Source organism: Labrus mixtus, chromosome 7 (assembly GCF_963584025.1).
Source record: "Labrus mixtus chromosome 7, fLabMix1.1, whole genome shotgun sequence".
In the NCBI taxonomy this organism is placed as follows: domain Eukaryota; kingdom Metazoa; phylum Chordata; class Actinopteri; order Labriformes; family Labridae; genus Labrus; species Labrus mixtus.
Window position 1 is genome coordinate 26,508,399 of NC_083618.1, and position 26,015 is coordinate 26,534,413.

Sequence of the window (26,015 nt, forward strand, 5' to 3'; positions counted from 1 at the left end):
TGTCAATCTTTGGCATATAAACTAAAAATAATCACAAGAATTTGTCTACTTTGTGTTTTGTTACCCTTAATGCTCAGCTGTTAATCAGTCAAAAATTAAGATTTACTTTATTGATCCCGCAAGGGGAAATTTCAGTTTTTACACTCTGTAAGTCATGAACACAAACATAGGCTGAAATATACACACATGCACAAACAGGATCCTGTGGACATGCACTAATGGAGAGATGTCAGGGTGACGGAGCCTCCCCCGGCAGGCGCTCCTGAGCTGGTGGTGGGTAGGGGGTTTGGTGCCTTGCTCAAGGGCACCTCGGCAGTGCTCAGGAGGTGATCTGGTGCCTCTCCAGCTACCAGACCAACTTCCATATTTGGTCCGCATTGGGACTTTAACCGGCGACCCTCCGGTTCCCAACCCAAGTCCCTACAGACTGAGCTACTGCCGCCCTTAAAAAATACAACAAAAAAAAAATACATAAACAACAAACCAACCAATTGGACCATGCCCTTGTTTCTTCGCTCTTATTTCCCACCATGCCACCATACACTTTAGTATTAAAAATAACTGATTTTCTGTAAATAATTATCGTGTTTAGTTCCTATACTGTCATCTGAACCAGACACAAACGAGCTGAAACAACTACACTATCCTCCCTAAGCAGCCCAATCCAGTCTTAATTCAAGGTCATTTATCTCCATGCACCTGGACAGGCCACTGACTGAATCAGGCCTAACTCAAAGTGGAAGGGCGAACCACCATTTACAGGGTACAAGGGTTTGAGACGGTGGGACAATCCAGCTGGTAGCATATGAACGAACAGGAGGGTCTGTGTGGATGGTGAGTGTCCCATTTCCACAGCTGATCTCACCGACACGTTCATCCATCACTCAGACAGCCTCAGCGGCTCGTTAGCGGATTCATGCGCTCCCCTGGGAACCAGCTAAGGAGTGTTTGGCAAACTTTCACAAAGGATTTAGGAGCATGTTCGTTTCCTTTCAAGGTCAAGGCTGCAGGAGGTCTAGGACATCATGACTGTATATGTCCTTGAAGCACATGCAGAATTTTCAAATCTCCTACTGTTGACAGAATAGTTTTAGATACATTTACTGCATTTTCATTACTTATCTACTAGATGTTACCGATTAAGGAGGCACAAGAGATCTTCAAATTGTTTCCAGTAGTGAAAAGATTTCTTATTTCCTTTTCCGAAGCACAACAATTCTTTTTTTTTTTTTTTTTTAGATAAACAAATTTGTTAAAAGCGTAGGCTGCAAAAAGACAAAAAACCTTCAGATTATGCTTTTTTTTTGTCTCTGATAAGCTGGTCATGCTTGGTGTTTAGTTCTGTCATATTTGTATTATCTTGTACTCGCTCTGGTCTGGTGGTCTGGACTTGACCTCTTACAGTAGCTGCTCTAACAGCAGACGGATGCTCAGTATCACACAGAATATTCTTAGGGATTCAATACCAATTGTCATCATAATAAAGTAAGAAGTTTGCTTCTTTATTTATCTGTTGGTCACTATTGTGGATTTTATGAAAAGCCCAAGATGTTTATTGTCTTTCATGGCATACAGGTTTGTAGAATTATTATTTGTAACCTAATTTAAGTAATGAGGATTTTAAAGGTTAAAACCAAAACAAATGAAATGCAGAAAAGTTCAATAAAATAAACATTGTTGTATTAACGTATTTCCTTTATAGCATACATTTACTGTTAATAAAAACATATTTAAAAGACAATCATTCAGGGGTTTCTTTTAACTTTTTTGGAGGGGGAGAAAGATAAAACGTACTTGAACAATTCTGTTGTTTCTTTGTTGGATTTTCTTTAATTGAGGCAAATTCAAATCTTCAATATTTCAGATGTTTATTTTATTTGCTGTCACCCCAATCATTCCCTTTTCATACTGTAGTTGACATAAGATTATTGTTAAAGAGAGAATCTGTCGTGGGAAGTCAAAAAGGCACAATTGTCTAACGCTAATGTTCCTGCAGAAGAATAGGATCTGTCATTTCAAAGTTTTAATTTTTACAGTGAAGTGTTTTTATTTCCTATAAAAACGAAATATCTGCTGTACTGATGGTTTTTGAGTGCCATGTATAAAATATATATAAAATATATATACAGGCTGTCGGAATTAAGTTGTTAATCGCGATAACAATTAAGTTGTTTTTTAAATTCCCGATTAATCCCATGCTTTTTTGTTCCTTTTGGCGCACCGTTGATAATCCTCCTCAGAGTCTCACTGTAGCCACTGTGATGGAAAAGAAAATGGTTGGGCTCAGTTGGTAGAGTCGGTCGTCTCTCAACCATTGATGAGGTTCGATCCCCAGCTCCAGCAGCAACATGTCCGATCGGTCCTCTACCATCAGTGTGAAACCACTATACATGAACTCTCAGTTCAGCTGACGAGTCAGAAGTTATATCCACTCTATGACATCAAACATTTTTACGTCTTAATTTTGGATGTTCCTTTAAACGGTTTTCAATTAGTTTTTGATCGGTGACAAGTTCCTTATTCTGTGGATAAGTTAATGTCGTAACCTTTGATCTACCAGAATGTCCTTACTTTATTTCAAAATAAAAACAGGGTTGATTTTAAACAGCAAATAAATTACTCTGAGCTTAAGACAGTACAGAAATCCAAACTGGAAGTCTTACAGGTTATATTTTTAAATGCGAGATGATGGAATTTATCTCATGCTGATTGATTCAAATTTGTGGTTAATCATGAATAACTATTAAAATTTATCGTCTATTCGTAATTAAAAAATGTAAGTGTTTGACAGCCCTATTTGCTATATTAGTTTCAATAATATAAACAACATTTTTGTAGAATGCATTAAGAAAATATTCTCTTGACTCTTGATTTTCAGGAGAAAAAGAAAAGCAAGAAGCTGCCTGATGAGAGTGTCTGTGTACACTTTAAGAGCATTCAAACAAGTCTAAACAGCAGCAGCAACTAGTAGAGCACAGTCTTGAGGTAAGCAAAAGAAAACAGAGCAGAATAACATGACCTCCACTGCGACGTGATGAGGAAGTGACACAATGCTGGAGGAGGGTTAATTGATGGGAATACGACCATCACCAGTCGTTAATGGATTTCAGCTCAGCCTTCATTCTGGCACCGCTGATGGTTTTGCATCTTCAATATAATTCATCTCCATTTTAATTCCACCTTTAAGCCCTTTAACATTTTAAGGGGACTTTCCACAGCAGCCATGTCCAAATGTTGCTTGGCACATTTTAACTGTCTACTCAGAGATAGATTTGTTTTTTTTTCAAGCACTTACGTGTGTCTTTAATGAACACCTGCAGTCGTTGTTAAATCTTTTTGTTGATTTCTAGATTCACTCTAATTCATCCTTGAAGCAAATTCGACTCTAAGCAAGAAGAGGAAGCAAACTGTGAGCTTTTCCCAGCCATCCCAGTTTGCACTTAAGACCCTGCTCCCCCTCGGCGCCTCCCCTCTCCTCCCTCAGTCTCCTCACGCGTGGGAAGATGATGTGCTTTCTCCAGCTCCCCTTTTTTTCCAATGTATTTATTTACCCACTTATACAGGGAATAAATCAAGGTCAGCACACAATGCCGCACACGGCTATTAAGATTCATTGTAATGCAAATTCTCCTGTAGCCGGCGCACTGCATTGACAGCTACTGACACGCCGGGCAACACACAAACAGCGTGAGCACACGCGTGCATGAGACACACACATTTACCAACTTACAGATTCTGTAAACAGTTCACCTAAAGAAGTGCAACCAAAGAGAGAAAAATGTGTTTGTGACACCACCAATACCTTCTCCATTCCCATGATGTTTTTCTGTACATTGTCAATTACACATTTCATATCCCTTACTGCCCTGAAAGTTTTCTTGGCATATTTCTTTGCATCATGTTCGCTACATTTTTAATGGTTAACCTTTTAAAATGGGATAAATAATCAGAAAAAAATAGTTTTTGCAAGTACAGTTATCATATTGTTTTAGCTGTTACGTGCTGCTCAAGATAATTTTTAATTGTATCATCAAACCTGGAATATGGTTCTGAAGTTTAGTTGAATAACGTTTGTGGTTAGGCGTCAGAGTGTGTCTTACACCGGCTCCTCCTGTCCACTTGCTGTACCATGTTTGAACGAGATACTGAAGCTCAAATTGTCCCCTAATGATTAGATATCAGTGTGAGCGTGTGTGCTACTATATATGCGATTCAGTTGAGCAGGTTGGCGCCACGAAAACGCCATCACACTATGAATTTGTGTGTGTCTGGGTGAATGTTGGCATGAAGATGTTTGAGTGGTAAGATAATTAACCTAATCAAATTTCCGTCATGAAGGCCGACCTCTCAGGGTAAAAACTTCAAAACACCAATGACAGCTTTAACAATAGGACACTGGAAAGCTGTGACGGTGAAATTGACAAACGTTCCACCCTGTATCCCCAACATGTAAGAAATTATAAAATGCTTATTTCTTAATAAATGTTTGCTCAATATTAAACACAAAAGGAACATCGGACATTCATTATTCTGAAGGGGATGTTTGTTGCAACTTTTTTTGTCTACCATTACTTCTCAACATCAGTGTAACAAATGGAAAAACCTCTGGATCAATTAAAGGAGCATTATGTAACTCTGACACCTAGTGTTTAAAATGGGTACTGCAGTCCACGTTCAAAACATTTGAGAGAGCTCTCGAGGCGATGTGCACGCAGGTTGCCGTGTCCCGGACACTGAAGCTTCAGTGTTTAGCCAGCTCTGCATTGGTCTTGAACCCTTTCCGCGCTCTAACTTCTGTACATTTTTCAAAAGCATCTTCAATATTTATCCTAGTTTGACCACTTTTCTGGTCATGGAGCTTATTGAGAAAATGCAGATGCTTTTTAGGTCGGATAAAATCAGTTATATCTTAAACTAGTTTGCTTGCCCGCTTCCATCGCTGCAACACCGGTTGGTTTCCAGTTTGCCAGGTAAATTGAGGAGCGTCCAAAACGGCTGTTTGGGGGTGCCGCCCACTTTTCTAGTCCAAACAAATGCAAACTATTTTGCACCAGAATCTAAACATAGGAGGACATACTTTCTGCTGCGTTGTTGTCGGAGAAGCCAGCACTTTAACACAGCATGTTTCCTTAATGTCTGATAATATAGTAAGGTCACTTTATGATTTAATCCAGGAGATATCTTACATATTGCTCCTTTAAAAAAGTGATAGACAAAAACATGCTCAAATGCCTTTCAACGCAAAACAACTTGGTGCTGAAACCTGAAAAATGATTGAACTAGAAAAACAATGAGGACAGCACTCCAGAGTTATATATTTAACTGCTACACGAAAATTTGTAACATGCAATTTTTCTTACATATTGCTCCTTTAAATAAGTTCCATAGAGCACAAATGTAACATTGGTCACCTATTTAATGCCAACATTTCTAGTTTGAATCATGCCTGTGATGCACCTTCTTAAACTAGAACTCCAAACAACAGTTTGACACAAGGCCACTTTACAAATCATTACAAAAGTTGTTGCAAAAATGCAGGATCTCTCATTGTTACAGCTCTGAAAATCACATTTGCAATAAAAGCAAATAGACATTTTTCCAGCTTGAATCTAAATGGCATGACGGCACTGTCATATCATTACTCAGTGACTTTACATCTTTCATGGCCAGGATGTCAAACGTGTAAAAATCAGCATTCCAGAGGTTGAAAGTGGTTCAACCTGCCATCAATCAGCCCGAAACCTTGTAAGGCCAAAGCTATCATTGAGTTGATGAATATCTGTGTCGTGAAATGTGTCTTAAAAAACGAATCAAAGCCACTCATAAGCTCCTGTCTCACGTTGCCTGGATCTTACATTTCCAGAAATGCAACTTTATTTTATCATATTTCTTCAAGCTGCAGAAGACATTTATAACTGTTTTCATAAATGTTTTTCAGCTTGGTAGCACCGTGGGTGATGCCTAAACTGATGTTTATGTGTAAAATGAAAATGAAGAATTCATTTTACGTGTTGAAATAAATAAAAAATGCTGGCTGTGATTGACTTCCTTGTGTAGCAACATCATTTTTCACTATCATCTTATTTTTAGTGAAGTGAAAGGCTATCAGCTGCTCCCAACACGGACAGCCTTCTCTTTGCATTCTTACCTGTGTGTGTTGTGATGTTGCTTGTGGTTACTGTGGCTGCATCAGACATCCCATGTGTGCGTTGTTGTTTTTTTTTTTACATTATCATAACCTTTGCACGTTTGTGTACGTGTGTGTGTGTGTGTGTGTGAATCTGTCAGTTTCATCAAAGCGCTCACTGCCTCTCTCCTCGATGAACGAGCTGTCCTGATGTTTATCGTGACCTGCTTTTCAACTCGGGGGCATCACAAGAAACATCAAGAGATGGAGGGATTAACGGGATAAAAAGGAGGAAGAGAAAACAGTCTGGGATAAATATTGCAAATAGGAATAGTTTCTTTTTGGCTCTCATGGGTGTCCTGACAGTGAAAGAGGAAGGCTTTATCTGCCCCAGTGTCTTTGTCCACGATGATACACAGCCGACAGTGAGAATGTGTGTGTCTGTATGCAGCTATCTGAACATCTTCTCTGTGTTTAACATGATCAGCACTTGTGCAGGTGCATGTATGGGTTTGTTTTATGTTTTGTGTAGCATATTTTGCAAGTCCATTCTCCGGTATTACAGCAGGAAAGCTACAGCTTTGTGACATATAAATAGCAGCGGCTTAATTTCCTAGTGATGGATGTGGTTAAAGATGAACACGTGAGCAGATACTAAACGTTAAGCATGTGGTATGATGATATGATAGCTGGAAGAAATACAGAATAGAATCTACCATTATAAAAAGTAACATTTGAAGACGCCGTTAATAATTTCAGCAATGTAAAAATGATCATCTTGAGAAGTGCCAAGTAAGATTTTTGGGTTTTTTTTTCCTGGATATGTTTGAACTGCACAATCGGGTTTCATCTTTTCAGCAGATGGACTTCTGTGTAAAAGTCTTGACATTGTCTTTGTCCAAATGTGCAATGCAAACACTGCTAGTCCCTCGAGAATAGTAGGCATGTCATCTCGACGTCTGTATATCCATTCTTTGGTAAACACAGTGGAGGAAATCTAAGCTGCTAATCCTTTCCTGCAAGCTGCTTCCTCACCTCGTATCGACTGGCTCACCCTGCTCGATTCCACGTTTCCCAGTTTGTCCTCATTCTGAAAGCACTTCAGGTCTGCACTGAGTTTAAGATGCTAATATATAAGTCAACAGCTCAAAGTCACTATGAATTACACTTGATACAGTTTGAATAAAAAGATGAATTACTTTGCATACCAACATCATCTGAAGAAGTCCTGCTTTCTCCCATGGAGAATGGCTGCTCTCTCTAAGTTTTTCTGTTGCGGTTTCCAGCATCTCCGCCCATTTCCACCCTTTTTCTTACAGTTATCTGTAAGAGCCACTTATTGATGTATCTTTTTGTTTGCAGAGGTTGACAGAATGTATTGTTGTTGCACCTTGTTCAGTTTGGGTCCGATTGAGGCGTGTACATGCAAGAGTAAATTACTCCCCAGCTGCGTTATCTTGGTGTATTGTTCCCTTTTCGAGAAATTTAATTTAATTATTTTTTTTATAGTCTTTTTAGAAGCATTCCCAAATAGAAAGGAATTTGTAGGCTATGCCCGCTAACAGAATATAAGCAAGACTCCTTAACATAAAAAAGTTTGTCAGCTATTCGTACTCTGTTGCTCTTGTCTGACCTCGGCCGAATGAATCTAACATAATCCACAGTCTGTTTCACGATTTCATCATCAGACATTTACAAAAGAAACACGCTTACCTAACAGAAGCCAATGAGGGCTTTTGTGCAGGTTGATTAAGAGAACAACTTTTCCATTCAGAAGATCTTTCAAGGATTGTGTGAACATAAACACACGTTATGAGGTAATAGTCACGTGACCATTAAGAAAAAAAAAAGTTCCTTTCGGGTAGTCGGAGAATAAAAAGGCTGCTTAAGAATTAAGCCTCATCAAATAAGAAACCACAATTCAGGATGTCATAAACTCTAATCACAGGGATGAATTGTGCATCCTGTGTGTGTGTGTGTGTGTGTGTGTGTGTGTGTGTGTCTTTGTGTGTTTTTGTCAAACCGTCGTAAACGTTTTCACGTGTACTTTTCAGGTACAAGCTAAGGAAGGTTTTTATTCCTTTTCAATCGCATCTAAAAATGTCTCAGCCGCTAATCCAGAGTGCATCCTAAATGTTCTCTTTGTTAGCATTTCACTCGTGCTGGTTATCCAATTCCATGCTCCTTTCAGCCCCTTTGAAGTCTAAGCACCTCAAACGTTCTTCTATGAACTTCAAAAAGGGAAGGTTGGAAAAACAGAACATCTGTAAACTAACACACAGCATTCTATAGAAACATAAATTACCCTGCAAAGGAAGAGCACAAGCCGTGTCTGCTGCTGCTCTTTATACGAGTGTGTGCGAGGTTTACCCCTGCCCCATTTAACATAGCAGCAGCCTATTAACTGCTCGGAAAGAGAATATATTTATCAGAGCTCCCTCCATTATTAATCAGTGCAGAGTTAAAAGTGAATATGTATCAGAGGAGTTGAATAAGGTTGAAACAGGGTCTGGATTCGGAGAGTCCCACTGGGAGTATCAACAGTGCAGAGCCTTTTCAGTCCAAATCTGAGCAGAAAGAAGTATGACTTTCATCTCCCCTGCTCCATGGTCTCTACGGCTAGAAGGCCTGTAATTATACATAGATTTGGAGGAGGGGGGCAAGGGGGGGAGGGGGGGGGGGACATGTCCTAAAATGAATGCTTTGGAGAAGATGACACAGTTTAGAAAAAGTTGAAGCAGTGATAATATGCACAGCTTGCTATAGGAGTGTGATTCATGCCTCTCTGGCTGCATGCTCTCATTTTTATCATGGTCTCAGTGATTACGGCAGTGCAGAGCCCTTTCTCACAAGTTCTCTATTTACTCTATTTATTATCCCCCCCCCCTCTCTCTCTCTCTCTGTGCAGCATGTGAGGTGGGCTTCTATAAACCGGTGGCGGGGGACGGCCTGTGTGGTAAATGTCCTCAACACAGCCACTCAGAGACCAGAGCTGCCCTCTCCTGCCCCTGCGACTCCAACTACTATCGAGCAGCGGATGACCCAGCAGCAGCTCCTTGCTCCCGTAAGCACAAACACACGGTACACAAGATCAACTAATCCCTCAGGCAGGAACATCTCCAAGTAGTTCAAAGGCATTCGCATACACCGATAACACACAGCAGCTATGGAACGTTGTGCAAAAGCTATGTGTGCCTTAAGAAATGAAATTTACTTTTTTCCGACAGCGATCAAACGTGTGAATGAACTGAAACCTCCGTCTTTCTGTTCTCCAGGCCCTCCATCTGCTCCAGTCAGCGTCATCTCCTCTGTCAATGGGACGTCTGTAAATCTAGAGTGGGATCGCCCTCTGGATACCGGCGGTCGCAGCGACCTGCAGTACGGCGTGTTGTGTCAGAAATGCTCAGGGGAAGGAGGGCTCTGCGAGGACTGCTCATCCTACCCCGGAGGCTCCGGCGGGGGGAAAACTGGAGCGAGTATAGGGGTCGGGGGAGGAGGAGGAGGAGGAGGTGGAGGAGGATTGGTGGAGCGTACAGGAACTGCAGCTGTTCGATTCGTTCCCCGGCAGACAGGCCTGACAGAGCCGTGGGTGACGGTGCTCAATCTGGTGGCTCACACCAACTACTCCTTCCGTATCCTGGCCATGAACGCGGTGACACACCTGAGCAATGAGCCGTCGCTTTACGCCGTGGCCAACATCACAACAAACCAGGCAGGTAGGGTTCAGAACAGTGATGGACAATTACTCATCTTGAAGGCTGTGCTGCAATGCATACGTAAGCAGTTTTTACCAGAAAAATGTAATGTTCCCTTTAAATAAGAATATCTGTTTACTATTTTAATTCAAATGGGTTGAACGAATGTCACCTTAACACAAGTTTCTAGCCAAACAATGACAACACATTTTTTTTTCATGAAGAAATCTTTCATTTAATTAAGGTTAATGTTTTAATGTCTATCGCTTTTGGCTACTGTATATGCTACAAAAAAAGCCAATATATATCCACAAGTTCCTCTTTACTTTTATGTCTATTAAGGAAACATAGAAATATACAAAATCAAAAACAACAGGGGCGCCAGATAGCCTAGCGGTTCTGTCACACGCCCCATGTGCAGAGGCTATAGTCCTCGTCTCAGCGGCTGTGGGTAAGAAGCCCTCTGCTACATATCAACCCCAACTCGCTCCTCCCAACATGTACTGCTCCTCCTTGCTCCCTCTACGCTCTGAGTCCGTCAGCTACACTCTGCTGAGCCCACACTGTTAGACCCCACGTGGGCCAAGTCTGCTCTGATTGGTCGGCCTGTCGGCTCTGTCGTTATTGGTCAGTTGCTCATCACGGTTCTCGGAAATGTCCCGCCTCTTTTACCATATTGGGAATGCAGCCACTGGCTCCGTCCGAGGGGAGCATAAACATTAGCACCTTAGCACTACTGTGCTACCGCAGGCTACGGCATATCGTGGGCGTGCTACAGAAGTTAATGGGCGTGCAACATGAGCTGCAGGGCTTACCACAACGAGCCAATGGGCTTAGATCAGTGATCTCACACTGACAATGATGTCGGACTGACAAATTTTTATCGAGGGGGGCTAGAACCGAGCGTTACATGCAGCTAATGCTACAGCTAACAGGAGGAGGTAGGAGAAGTCGCGTTTCCGAGGACTTTGAATTTTTGCAAATAGATGTGCCTAAACATGCACAGGACACATGGAAAACACACTAAAGAGCATATAAAACCAGAAAAAGCAGAATATGGGACCTTTAAGAAAGTGGGCTTTGATAAACTGGATTTATTCTGGAAATTAAATTGTATCTAAAAATAACCTTTTTTTCACATGTCCATTTCTAACTGAAGGCTGTTTGTACAGTTCTAGGTGTTACACTTCTAGTGAAAGAAAAAAGAAGCAGTGAGATTCATTTTTGCAGTTATTTTCTAAATGACAATAACATTGATCGTCTAAATGACGATGTGAAAGAGGTCTCTCAAAGTGATGAGCCTACAGACATTTGTTCACCTAAGTACAGCTGTCCTCAGCTTTATGGAGCTCTGTGAGTAGTTTCAGCTCATTGTTTTGCTGCTTGGCTGCAGCGTCACTGTCATGCTCTCATAGCATCATTGTCAGACAGTATCATGCAGTGGTTTTCAGGCCAAGCGTAGCACCAGCTGTCTCTGTCTGGTTCACTACTTCAATCACAGACCTCCGACTCCGAGACTGTTCCTTACAAGTAATGAAACCGATGTTCAGAAGTCATTAGTGATCAAAATGAAAGAGATTCATTACAAGGGTCTTATTTTATTCTCGTCAGGCTCAACAGAATATCAGAATGACAATGTTGAAGAGTGAAACATTTCCACTGAATTCATGTTTGTAAAACACAGTAGAACAGAACTTCCTAAAGCTTGGGCTGCGGCCCCCTGGTGGGCGTCGAGGTTACTGCAAGGCGGGCCGCAAGAGGTCCTCCCTGAGCGTCGTTTGAAATCAAAAGTTCTTACTATCTTAAAGATTTAATCACAAATGTATCAGTACCTGGCCATCGTGTTTATTTAAGGTTTTATGTGTGGTACATGTCTCATATTGAGGTATCTAAAATGATGGCTCAACATTTTTATTTTATTTTAATCTTGCTACACTTCATGGCGTTTAGAGCCAACGTATGCATTTATCTCATCTGCAGTCATCATGGGAAACAACAGATTCACACAAACTGAGATTTATCTGCATAAAATAACATCCTCTGAAGCATGACATTAACATCACAAAATATAAGTAGCTACGTGTAAACTATATTCAACCAGGTGAATAGACTTTGTTATCCTGCATAAAGCATCATGGAAAACAAGGCATGATGGGCTGATTCTACGTATCAAGAGTTTACCTGGTTAGACCCAACAGGTATTTTAAAGCAGTCTAATTATATGCCGTCCAATTAATTTATTTTTTCTTTGATCTGTATGCTATAAGCTACTGATTTAATTATTATTATTGTCTTCAAAGGTTCTAATGTTAAAATTAGAGTGATCGGACTACTATCATACTTTCTTGTTTAAGCTTATACTATAAACTTTCACAATTATTACTGGTATTGTAGCTAAAAACGTAGAGAGGGCAGCCTTTTATTCATTATTTTTTTTGCTGAATCAAGCCCTTCACAGTTGCAGTAGACGGCTGTTCAACATGAGTCTGGTTCTGCTCAAGATTTCTGCTTGTTACCGTTAACCTGAGTTATCCAAAATAAAAATAAATTAGAAATAGACATTTTTTGGTGGCTGACTTGCAGCCGCCTCATTTCAACTCTGAAACCGGCCATACCGCTTTCTGTCTTACTGTCAAATTTAGCAAAGGTGTCAAAATAAGTAACTTTGAAAGAAATGTGCTGTCTCAATGAACTGCTCTGCTGATAATGGAAAATAGGTTGGTGCACAAAAGCTTTGCTTCCATAAGGACTTGCTGGAGAAGTTGCAATTGTCAGCAAACAGAACTTGTGTCCAGCTCTGAGACTTTTATCTCCATACTGTCTCTAAAAAAACAAAAACAATAGGGACCGCATATGCAGCGTGATCTGCCATTGGTTGTTTGACTCTATTAAGTCATACCTGAAATCAAATATAAATGATATATAAATAAACTGTCAAATGTTGAAAAGACGATTTCAATTTTTTTCATCAGTCCTTCCTGCAGCCAGCACTGATTTATTTTAATGTAGAAAAATCTCCAGTGGTTTAAATCCACTGGACTAGTGTCTGCATTTGAGGTTGTGGTGTTAAAAGAGCAAACGAAAGTGCCTCCTAATGTGGTCTGCCATCAAAGTCCAACCACCGTAGTCGAGCCACATATACAATAGAGTAGAACTGGAGAGATGTCAGTGGTCATTCTGATGAAGCACTGACAAGAGATCAATGTGGTCATCATCCTACAGAACAGGAACTGCACCAGTCTTAAACCCCCATGTGTGAGCTCCGTATTTTGTACACTGCTCTGTGTGTCAGTCACAAAGGGTTCATCTACTAGTGTTCAAGAAGCCTGTGTTTCATTTTTTAGGCACACAGGGACAGCTCTGGCTGCAGGCATTATGTTTATTTCAGGTGAGCTGTCTGTACCTTCCATTCTTTTGAGTCTGATGTCTGAGGAAGCCCTTTAGAAAGTTATTCAAATGGAAGGACTCGTGGTGGGTTTTTCATCATTAATTTAAGATAAAATGTTCTGACTTTGTCACAAATTTACACAAAATCATCTCGTAGGATGAAATCATGACGTGATGGCATTTTCTATCAGAGGTCAACGTCATTTCAATTTAATAACGTCTTGGAAAATCACTTTCCTGTCCATTATTCTGTCCTATTTTTTTGAAAGTGAAATCACAGGAACACCTGGAGGGAATACCCTCTGGCACAAACTACATGGATTAAGAGATGAACTAATCAGATTTTGGTGTTCAATGGCCGAGTTCAAATATATATATACGTATATAAGTAAACCTGGAAGGACTTAAATTGCATCTGGTGTGGTTATCTTATTATCCTTTCTCGAGAACAATGCCATCTGTGATTGATCAGTGGACGATCTCGCTCTTTTTCTTGAAAATGGCCCTCTGATAGTCACACTTTGTGCAGAGAAAACACTAGAGCGGAGAAAGAATGCTGAAGGGTGAAGGAACTTGTGGCTATGCAGATTTTTTATTTGGTGTCCTGATGTTAAGATAGCAAGCGAAAGTCTTGAAGGAAGTGGTTTGTCCATAACCTAAATCTTTTCTCAAACTGAAACATTTTCTCTGCTGTAACCAAATATTAACTGCAGTCGTGAATGATCATTTGTTATCATCTGAATGCACTGAAAACAATGCTGCCTGGACGATTGAGGCTAGATTTGTCTGGATTGTAACCACATGGCTATCTCGTCTGTCAGAATGTTCACATCTTTTCAGAGGCGGTATGAAGTCTGCACCAGCAGATGTAGCTGTCAGCACCACGTTTCATGAAGTGTTAACATGACAGACTCTCTTACATGTGGAGCTTATTCATCAACACATTTGGAGCTGACAAAGCAGTAATCTCTCCTGTTTCTTGTGCAGCTCCCTCGGAGGTCATGGCGATCCGTCAGGAGAACACCAGTCAAGACAGTGTGATTCTGATGTGGCATGAACCCCACCAGCCAAACGGAGTGATTCTGGAGTACGACATCAAGTACTATGAGAAGGTACTTCACCATCTGCTTTCACTGTACCGCTCCATAACTACACTTAAAAAGCACATACCTCAAAATATAGATAAACTCGTACTAAGGACTTGTCAACACATTGAGTGTATTTACCTACAAACGGCTTACAGGAAACTGTTCAGGCGGCTATTGAGAGGAAGAGCAGTGTCATGGTCTCCACTCTACCTGAGAACATTGTCTCCAAAAAGGCTGCGACTAAACGGAGCTGAGATAACTTTAAATGCAGAGCAGTGGCGGTTGGATAGACTCTGGATAACTTAATCCAAGAAAAAGATCCTGCTGGCAGCTCGGCTAATTGAAAGGAAATGGGGGTCGAGAGAGGGAGAGCAATGAGGAGGATGAGTCGGTGTAGATTCCAACTTAGCAAAAGTGACAGTGACAGCGAGCGGCTGGCGAGCGAATAAGCCTCGTGATGAGCTAATTGCTGCGAGTGTGTGTGTGTGTGTGTATGTGTGTGTGTGTGTGTGTGTGTGAATGTGCACATGTAGTTGTATGTGTGTGTGACGATAGAAATCAGCTAATTGCGGAGGAAGCAGCCGGGGAACAGGCAGTCTCATAGCCCAACAAGCAGGATGGTGTGGGGAGTGCTGAAGGATTAGCTCGTCTCTCGCACTGGTGTCTTAATCTGGCCTCGCCTGGGGTGGGGGGGCGTCTGTGGGGGATTTCAAGTGGACAAGTCAGCAATGTGCTATCCTAAGGCTTCTCTACTACTGTACTAAACAACCATGAGTCACAGCGAGGCTGGCAGTCGCTGCAGCAGCACACTATAGCTGAGGATGATAATAAAGACACAAAAAGGCTCTTACTTCTGCACCCTGCACTTCTTCATAATTAGGCTCTTATCCTTTCTAAGGACACATGAATGATTCACTTTTTCTGCTGTTTGTATGCACCTTGCACTTCTTATTAGTGCTGAACTTACTTTACCTCCACACAAGAATCGCTGTTTGTGAATATGCTGCAGAATGTGGATGATAACAAAACGAGAAGAGGAAAATGAACTTCATCGTTAATCAAGACTTCAGATAGAGACGTTTCCTTAAAAACAACAAATGCATCCCATTTTTAATGACTGGAGGCTTATAAAAGAAATCAATGCCAGTTAGGCATAGTAAGCTCGAGAATTTACTTTCTAACAAATGATGTAATATAAATGAATCTTTAATCTGAAAGGAAGCGAGAAAATAACACTCCTCACAGTGCCTGTCAGCGTTCTGGCTGATAGAATCAGATCAAAAGATATCTGAGGTAGTTACCTGCCAATTACGTTTGACTGGCAGACCCGTTTTATTCATTTATGATAATTTAAGATCCAGCACAATCTGCCCTTTCCCATCCATTGATGTTTCTTCAAATGACTGAAGACACTTGGCACAGCATTGTTTGTAAAATGATGTTGTAATGTAAATGAATTTGATGACGCAAGTGTTTATCAGATTAGATTATTGTAATACATCAGGCATCATGAAGTGAGAAATAAAATCCTGGCAGTAACTGTTGAAGCAAAAATATAAAGCTACAAGCACTTAAGTGATGGAAATATTACCTCTGATTTCTGGATTATGTTAAGTATTTCAATTACCCCCCCCAAAGCTGGAATCCATTACTCGCAACAGCTCTAAAGCAAAATGTAAAGGGATCAGAAGCTGAATGAAAAAACAGACTAGAAACTGCAGTAAGAGGTGTTTGTGTATCAGATATCAGATGATAAGATGTGTGTGTGTGGAACACATTTCAATTAGGATTAGAGAGAAGGGGCGGTAGTAGCTCAGTCTGTAGGGACTTGGGCTGTGAACCGGAGGGTCACTGGTTCAAGTCCCGGTGCGAACCAAATCTGGTAGCTGGAGAGGGGTTAGATCACCTCCTGAGCACTGCCGAGGTGCCCTTGAGCAAGGCACTGAACCCCCAGTGCCTTGCTGGATCAATAAAGTAAATCTTAATCTTAATCTTAAAGGAGATCCCTCGTCTTAAAAACTAGACAATCTGCATGACCACAATCAGAGAGAACTGGGGAAACGTTAAGGGTCAAGGTAAAGGTGCACTTTTGAGTTTTGGTAGAGAAATGTGAAAGTTGGAGAAGTGTAGAGATTCTGTGGTAAATGTTCACAATTCCATACACAAACTGTCCTCAGAGGAAAATTTGATCCCTGGAACACTGTTTGAAGATAAAATGCTAAACGAGAAGTTATGGTGGTGATCCCGTAACAGTGAAACCGTAAGTCTCCTGGTAGATTTTTAGCTCCAAACAGAGTTCAGGGACCCATTTTTTTCCTTTGAATAAAGTTTGTGTATTTATTTCAGAATATATAGCATAGAAGTGTTTCACTTTTCCAACTTTCAAATTTCACTTCCAAAGTGACATAGTGCACCTTTAAACATGTTTTTGTGAAGGTGACTAATATGAGGAAATAAAAGTGTGAAGACAATAAAATAATACTCTGTATACTGATATAAATCACCCAATTCTGCTAGCTTTCAGACTTTTGGTTCAATGACTTGATGATTTTTTAGCAATAAAACTCCTGTCCTTGCATGGAATACATGTCTGTTCACAGATCATCTGAATGATTATCATCCTGCATGCTGCAACGTGACTACTGAACATTATAACAATATATAAATATTATGCAACTAGGATGTAACAAAACCTCACAATACAATTAAAAATACAGTAGATGCATATATTGACAATTTAGATCGATTTAATACAATATATTTCGCGATACTGTGTATTTTAACCAGCAGAGGGCGCTATCTACTTTGGGCTTCTCTTGTTTGACGTCAAAGAAGAGAATGCGTCTTGTTTCAAAGCAGGAGAGTAGATGTGAAGTTATCAGCTAAGTCGAAAATAGTGCAAATATTGCAAGAGTCTTATAAATGACACAAATTGGAAAACCAACATGATGCAGCATGTAAAACATCTGCACGCACTAAAACATATTAATAACATACACTAGGGAGCAGTATTGAAACTCTTCTTGTCTGAACAAGTGGCACAGAGATGACAACATGTTACTCTGTGCGCTGGTGTTTTTAGGATTTGGACTAATGATTGACATGTATGAGTCAGTTGTAACGACCCAACTTTTTAAGAACCTGAATGAAGGTGACACAACCCGTCCACTGTGCATCAGTGGTAGTCTGCTGCTCTCAAACAGAAGGTCGGGGGTTTGATCCCCAGATTCTGCAGCGACATGTCGATGTGTCATTGGGTAAGACACTTAACCCTGAATTGCTCCTGCTGCTTTTTCAGCGGCATGTGAATGTGAGTGGATGGATTAGTTATTACAGATGGACACTTTACAGAGCAGCCTCTGCCATCAGTGTGTGAATGAGTTGGTGCGGTGGAAAAAGCTCAAGTCTGTTTACCATTTACAAAGTTGAGAAAATTATTTGTCTTTTAAAACTTTTATGTGCTCCAGTGGGAGAAACACAGACTAAAAAAGATAATATTTCTTTTAAACTAATTTAGTTTCAACAAAAGTTTCAAAATGTTTTTGCTAAATATTATCAATGTCACATTTTATAAAGCAAAATATGCATTGTGTTATTAGTATCTATACAACATCAAAATGTAAAAACATTTTTTGTTTTATATAGAAAAGTAAGTAAAAGGGATATGTTGTTATATTTATTGTCAGGTAATTAAAATCAAGTTATCATATTATTGATAACATTTTATAGTGAACTCAGTATTGTATGGTAACAAATTTAATTGCAATTTTTTTTAAACTCCATGTATTCATCAGGTGACATAACAAGATAAAATATTTGATTTTTAAAAAGGTGTTTTGACCTTTTCTGAAATAAAAAACAAGTTTTAAAGCAAAACTTTAAAGTTTTAAAAGTAAATTCACTTTCAATCTTTAAAGTTTGTACTTATCACATCTGTACAGAAACAAAGGGCTGCTGTTAGATCCTGATTCTGTTGACGTGCAGACACTTTTTAAATTTAATGGAAAACTCCAGCTTACATTTTACCTGATCTTATTAAATGATGTTTCTTATGAAGGCGCTGCTTTGAGGCACGCTGTTATTTGGCGTGCAGTTTGTTTGTTTGGCGTTAGAGCCTGAGAGCAGGTGTCCTGCACCACTCTGTGAGAGTTGGCAACCATGGACATATTCATGAGGCGGTGCTCGGCTCTGACAGACACTGTCCTAATTTAACCCCCGCTGACACATCAAACTACTCTATCCAGTGGAAAATCACAAGATAAATGTCATCAAGCTGTCCTGTTTATTTATCTGCAGTAATCTCTGAAAAGCACAAATACACTCTGATTCATTAAAATCTAAGTGTAACCAGCAGATTCCTCACAGCTAACTAGTTAATATTATTCTCCTAATCAACCATATGCATATCTGTTCACTGCATTATGTTTCTTCTCTTCAAAGCTGTTTTTATCGATAAATTAAAAAAATGACAAAGTGAGAAGAGGAAATTAAAAAGGTGTTTCTGATAGTGATTGAACTATGAAGAACCGTCTCCAACCAAACTCCCCTCAGTTTAACTCAGCTTTAAAGGGAGTTGAGCTGTTTGCTCATATCTTTGCTTTTAACCACTGAAAGCATTTGTTTTCAGAAAAAAAAGGACTTGAAACCCACCATGCACTACCTGCTCTGCAAAAAAAAAACAGCAGAGAGACAAATAAGCAATAAGTATAGTGAGCCGTATCGTTTCTTCAAACTACTTCAAAGCAGCTATAAGAGAGTGAATGTTAGACTTGTACAGACCGGGCAGACATCAATAATCAAACCCTCAAATGATTCAGGGTTTCTGTCTGTTTAAGTTCTATGTAACAACTTCAGGTAAATCCCATTCACACACATTACACGAAGCAGAGGGGGGAGCAATTCAGGGTTAAGTGTCTTGCCCAAGGACACATCGGACATGTTGCTGCAGGAGCTGGGGATTGAACCCTCGGCCTTCCGGTTGAGAGACGACCGACTCTACCAACTGACCCACAGCCGGTTTCAACAAGTTGTGTCTGCTGCTCCCATGTGTCCAAATCTGTGACAGTTTATTGCAGATTTAAATGTAACCAATAAAAAAACTTTACGCCCTCAGACGTATTTGTTCATGTTTCGTGTTGTGAAATCTACCGCTCTAGTCTACATCACATGTTTTATTACAAACCCCTTCTTAAAAGGTGTCTGCAGAGCTTTTGTTTTCAGAGCTGTCCAGAATGTCCTCTTAAACGTTATCTTCACTACAGCTGTCTCCTTTACAGGACAATGAAGAGCACAGTTACTCCACTCTGAAGTCTAAAAATACCAGTGCCCGTGTGTCAGGGCTGAAGCCGGGCACTAAGTACATCTTCCAGGTCCGAGCCAGAACATCAGCTGGCTGTGGACGCTTCAGCCAGAACGTGGAGATCCAGACTGGGAAAGCAGGTGAGTTTGTGATGCTCTACAAGAAACAGAGAAACAGGAAGAAGGCGGCTGCTCAAAAACTCCCCCCCACCCCGCCCCACCCTAAACCACGTGATCCCTCTAGCAGCTGTATGTTCTCTTACACACTGGAAAAAGTCCAGTTAGAAAATGGTTTGATGTGTTAAAAGATTTGGCACAGAGAGTTTCTCAAAGCCAGGCCAGGCTGCACAGGCATGGGTCAAGGGCTAAAGAGTCCTGGGTGTCAGAGAGGCCGGTAACCGCCTGAGTCCATCCCTCTGTTTTCATTGATCTGCACTTTGTTAGAGGGTCACCCCTGTCAGCTGAACCGCAGAGTATCCCCGCTTCAAACAGCTGTACACAGAGCCGGGGTCGGGTGGAAGTCTTTGTGGGTCTGTCCACCTGAGGCAAGTACAACTCTCAAAGTTAGGAATAACAACAAAAAAAACCAACCTTTTATTAGAACATTTTTCTCTCCTAATAGGGGATTTGGCAGATAGCGTGCAGAACAGACTCTAGGTCTGCAAAGCTAAACCTCCCGCCTGGTTGGAGTCCCAGTGCTGTTTCTTTGACTAATAGTCTCCTTTCATTCCGCTGCTCACTGGACCCCGACTCTCCTCCTCTTGATACTGATTCATTTTCACACTGGAAGCAAGAGGACGGCACAAATCCCACTAGCCTACGTGCTGACTAATCAATACGTCCTAAAGTTTATGAAAAACAGTCTGGGTAGACTTTTTCCTCGTCTGCTTTCAGCAAACACGGTGGAGTTAACCTACAATACTGACTTTTATTCCATCTCTCGTACATTTTTGGAGGTAACCTCATATTCATATTCATTTGAAGGAAGAAATGGCAGGCCATCATTTTCATCTAGACTGAATTAACTTCACAATATTTGGATAGCTTTTCAGGACATTTTTAGCAGATGTTGATGGCCATTTGCCATCAGGAGGAAAAGTTGTAGCTTATATAGTGAAACTCATCATTATCCACAAAAAGATAGTGACATGTTTGTTTTTCTAGTTAATCCTAACAGATGTTTAATAACATTACTTTTTTGAAATATTATATTTAGTTATTAGGAAAAGCTATTGACTCTTTCTTTAACATATAAAGAGCATCAATGCATGAAGTACACATACTTTAATCTTCTCTGAAACATGTTTTGAATTTAGAACTTCTCATCTTTTAATCATTCAGTCAGTCATCAAGTTTTTTTGTCTCTTGCAATCATATCTGACACAATATGTAATCCTGTCATTTCTTACTGGTTCTGAAAGTGGCTACGGTGAGTTTTGGTACATGCAGCACTGAAGAGGGCACAGCCCTGAGGCAGGGATCCTAATACACAGTGAGGTGTTCAATCCCCAGTCCTTCCCTGGAGGAACCTGTGGTGCTAATCGCTGAACTGTACTTGCAGAACAACTGTCTCAAAAAGCCTCGAGGTGAAATATTGGGAGGTGGAGGACATGTGAGGACTGTGGTGTCTTAAGTTCATCAGTGGGCAGAACATTTTTAAAAAATTGTTTCAGTGTGCTGGGTGGTTAGGTGCAGGTTTGACCCTCAACTAGCTGTTTAAGGTAAACAAAAAATACTAGTTAAAAATGTTAAGCCATTTTCTTGGAATTTGGTGAATTTTAAAAAGCATTAGATTTGATATTTGATAGTAATGACAAAAGAACAATATCATGAGAAACATCTGTACATTTCAGTGCCATCACCTGGCTGAATGTCACTGTCCACGGTTTAGGCAGTGAAGTCCCTCATCCCATCAGTAAGAGTTACAGTCACTGCCGTCTTTTTTAAATTGTAATTTCATACTTTTAAGTTATTGGATTTTACGTTTGTCTTTAATTTCTGCAGAAATCTAAATTCACTGACGGTCATAAACATAGTTTTATTCAAACATACACACATACTCTTTAAAATGACAAACAGGTTAGTGCACTATCAAGTCAATCAGGAAAGACTTAGTCAGAGTTTGCAATTATTTATTTAAAAGTTTAGGAAAGATAAATATGCAAAGTCTTTGGCGATTAGACTCGGCGTGATGACTTCATGCACTCAGAGGGGTAGCGAGGCCAGCAGCAGGATAGGATGCCCCCCTATGGAGTCTAGAACCTGGTGGTGGTGGTGGTGATAGGAGAATAGAGGATGGGATGAGGAGTGGGCATCTGAGGCAGTATCTGAACTCTGCTGAGCTGGAATGGAGGTGACTGAGGCGGAGGAGGGTCGCAGCGATCGCACTGAAACGACAAACTGACTGTGGAAGAGAGAGAACGGGTATTAAAATGCTGACAGTGGCAGATTCCTTGTAAGATTTTTTTTCCTCATCCATAACATCTCACTCGTCCAGGAGTTTTTAAATATAAAAGTTTAATGAATGGTAGAGGATCAATCACAAGTTTGGACAGCAGCATTAAGTCTTTATAAATAGATGACAACATGCGCCGAATATATTTCCTACCTCTAATGCCACTGACAAACTTTCAAACGCAAACAGGAAGCAATTAAAAAAAGCACAGAGCTCTTTAATGAAGCTCCAGATTCTTGTTTATCTTGTTTGAGCAAGAACACTCCACCTGCCGCTTGTGTTTGCCAGACGGTGTCAGCGCGTGTGTGTCGGTGTAAACTGCAAACTCTCCACTGTCGGCGCCACCTTTTCCTTACACTGTGTGTGTTTTGTTTTTTTGTGTGTTCTCAGCTCCTCTGCGCTACAACACCATGTCCATAATCTGGATCTGCTTGGCCCTGGTATCCTGCCTGGTCACCTTTCTGGCCATCATAATCTGCAGGAAACGGCAAGGCTACACTTTACCACACTACCCATCGCTGCTGTGTGTGGAACACTTTCTTACACTACTCTACCATATCTCTCTTGTGTAATGTTGCCTGTGATCAAAGCCCCGTGTGCACTGTCTTTTCCTCCCTGCTTCTCCCACATGTAGTATTGCCTGCAAGTCAAATGAAAGTAGGCTGTAATCTGAGAGAGGCTTTAAAGGAAAGCTAACAATTTTCTCGAGAAACGGATCTCACTTAAGCCTGTCTTTTCAGAATATAAAATACCTTTAGTCCCCCTTGTCATCATGAAATGTTTAAAATGTCTAAGCGCACAAATAGTGTGCATGCTTTTCTATCAGTAATAAAGACTGTGAGTAGAAAGGATTTTTTTTTTTAAAGCTAATGCTTTAGCTTATCCCGCCTCCTCAACCCGTAACGTCTCCTCACTGTCTTAATAACTAGCTAATTTCCTAACTCGTAATTTCCACCTCATATTGAAGTTAATTATGTTGATTCATGTCCAGTAGCTTGCAAGCCAAATGTTCCCAATTATCCCATCAGCCCCCCCTCTTCCTCCCGTTTGATGTCTTCAGCTAACATCTCTGTAGTACTGCACCGAATAATTAATTTCATTGCACTTAATTAATTCCTACTTCAATGCATTTTTTTTCATTTTGTTTCATTACAATCTGTTTGAGGAGCAATAACAGAAAACATTGAAGGATGAGAAAAAATATTATCCAGACAAAATCATGTTTATGTAACCATACTGAGATGGAGAATCAAAAAAAAAAGAGAGTTATGGGCTGATAACCTCCTCACTGATAAATAAACACCCACAAACACCAGAGACTATCGGACTTACATACCTGAACTGCAGATAAGTTTGCTTTTGTAATATTCTACCTAAGTCTCTGGGAGCTTGAATTAGTCAATGATTTGTGTTGAAAGAAACAAACTTCTGAAGGTTGTAGACATCTTAAAGGCATTGCCAGGTTTCAGAATTTCTATAAATGTGCAGCTGTGAAATAAATCAAATTAATCAATCAAAATGAAAAACTAAAGATTTTTATGAAGGCCAAAACTGTGTTTTTATTCCCCATACATTTTAAATCAAAACTTGACACAGACAGCCTGACACTGACCCAGACACTGATGGGAGGCAGTATGAAGACACTTTGTATGAATACTGTCTGAATTGAAATGGAACTCAAAAGGGCCGCCAGTGTTTTTTATCCAGTTATTGAAGATTCTTACCTGAAATCAAATCATAGATCTGTTATTTCCACACCAATTCCCTTCATGAAGGAACTGAGTGTTTTTAAGTAACATAAAAAAGAATGTCAAAGGTTAAATAAGCAGTAACAATACACTTATACAAGACATGGAAATAGAGGCAGAAGTCGGTCAAATTAACCCCAGCTCAGTGGGAGTGAAGTCATTTGAATGACTGGCTCAGAAGCTCTGGATTCATAAAGACAGTGAGGCAGGCTGCCAGTATTTTAATCTCTGTTTAATAGAAGGCTTTGAATGTGTTGCCCTGTCTCTCCTAAGTCCCCTCCTGAGACATGTTTATTGTTCCTCCCTCACATGAATACTGTTTTCTGTTCTTTAACTTGAAAGTATGGCGTGTAATGTGCCAGCACTGACCCTTTAAGCATTCTCTGCCCTCTCTCCCCTCTACCTTGTTAACATTGTAAAAGCTCATTAGCGGGGGGAGAACAGGTTGACTGGTTGTTCTTCATTAATAACTAAGCATCACTAAGTGATGAATAGCTCTGCTGAAGTTAATCATTTCTCTTGAACAATTATTGATTTATTAATTATAAGCTGTGGTTAGAGTCTGATAGCACAAATGTTTCACGATTGTCCTGTATTCATCCCACTGTATGTTTATGTGTGTGTGTGTGTGTGTGCGCGTGTGTGTGTGCGTGTGTGTGGTTGTCCTCTTGTGTGTGTATGCGTGTGGTTTGTACAGACACTGTGGCTACAGCAAAGCTTTCCAGGACTCTGACGAGGAGAAGATGCATTACCAGAACGGTCACGGTATGTTTGGCCCATTCCCGAATTATTACCAGTAATAGATTAGATCGCATTCCTCGCAAAGAGGTCGCATTTTCATCCCCATGTAATAAAGTTCATCCTTAGAGCAAACAATTTTCATCATGCGCTGAGTGATTACAGGAGCACACAGGCTTTATTCCCTCGCATGCTGTTCATTCTCCGCCTCTCTCTGTCTGCTCCTTTCTGCAAGTCATTTCTTCCCTTTTCATCAAGTTTCCCCTCCGCACACACCAGTGACAGGGGCTCAGATGCGATGTTGCTCTCATTCTCCGATATGTGACCAAATGCTAATATTGTTTATCTTAGTGTCATTCCCCGACACGAGGTTCTATATCGACCCGCACACATACGAGGACCCCTGCCAGGCGGTGCACGAGTTTGCCCGAGAAATTGAAGCTTCCAGGATCAAAATAGAGAAAATCATTGGTTCAGGTAAAACCATGAACTCACACACTATCACAGCACACACAAACACACAAACACACACACACACACACACACACACAGAGTAAGAATCATTGGCTGAGCTAACTTAAAATCATTGGCCGGTGTAAAAGCTGTGGTGTGCAGCAGAGAGGAGGATGGCAGAGCGGAATCAGAGCGTTGCGTGGGGCTGTCAATCAAAGCTCCTCAGACAGGGAGGGAATACTAACGGTGTGTCAGCTCCGCTATACACTGTGCTTGTTATAAACCCTGCAGAGTCACACCTTAATGGAAAGTATAAAATAACAGCAATCGACGTAAAAAAAAAAGTTCTTCTAAACTAAAGATAAGCGCTGATGACAAAATGGACATTGGATGATCAGCTCAGATTTGCATAAAAATTCAGACTGGTAGCGTTTAATTGTTTTTTTCTATATGAGTTAGGACATTACCTTAAAGCAGGGGTGTCCAAAGTGCGGCCCGAGGGCCATTTGCGGCCCTTGAGGGGATTTTTTGCGGCCCGTGACTTCAAATGAAGAATCAGAAGATTGGCACATTATCTTATTTTTATTTTTCATGTTAACAAGGGTTGAACAATATTCCTAAAATAGAAAATGTTCAGTAACATGTATGTTGTTGTTTTTTTTAAATCTACAGCTTTTACTATTTTCCACATTTTTTTGTAAACTGAAATGAAAAAAAGCGTATGCACAGTTTTTGCAAACAAGCGGACTGTTGTTTAACCATTTAATGACCTGAGCTAAATGCAGAATTCCAAAAAAATGAACCACGTTACAGGCTTGATTCTGAGAAAAAAAATTTAAATAAAGTAGAACGAAGAAATCTAAATATTTGATTTATTTTTATTAAAGGGTTTCTTTAGCGAGCCTTTTGATTCTGATCTACAAAGCCTTACTATTTTTTCAACTATATTTTAAAAAACAAAACCTGTGGCCCGCGAGCGTTTCTCACACGACAATTTTGGCCCGCAAGAAAAAAAGTTTGGACACC

General features: G+C 40.4%; 1 protein-coding gene across 8 annotated transcripts in view; it reads left to right on the plus strand.

Annotated features, from left to right (window-relative positions):
* Positions 1-26,015, plus strand: part of epha8 (eph receptor A8) — a 128,493-nt gene that overhangs the window by 86,105 nt on the left and 16,373 nt on the right. For 3 of the 8 annotated variants that reach the window (XM_061041424.1, XM_061041417.1, XM_061041419.1), the window contains exons 7-13: positions 9,036-9,191; positions 9,403-9,843; positions 14,197-14,321; positions 19,559-19,736; positions 22,441-22,573; positions 24,496-24,563; positions 24,888-25,013. In XM_061041424.1, the coding sequence (XP_060897407.1) occupies positions 9,036-9,191; positions 9,403-9,843; positions 14,197-14,321; positions 19,559-19,736; positions 22,441-22,573; positions 24,496-24,563; positions 24,888-25,013 (1,227 nt within the window). The remainder of the gene's footprint in view (positions 1-9,035; positions 9,192-9,402; positions 9,844-14,196; positions 14,322-19,558; positions 19,737-22,440; positions 22,574-24,495; positions 24,564-24,887; positions 25,014-26,015) is intronic. The other 5 variants (XM_061041418.1, XM_061041420.1, XM_061041422.1 and 2 more) reach the window with 3 other exon arrangements.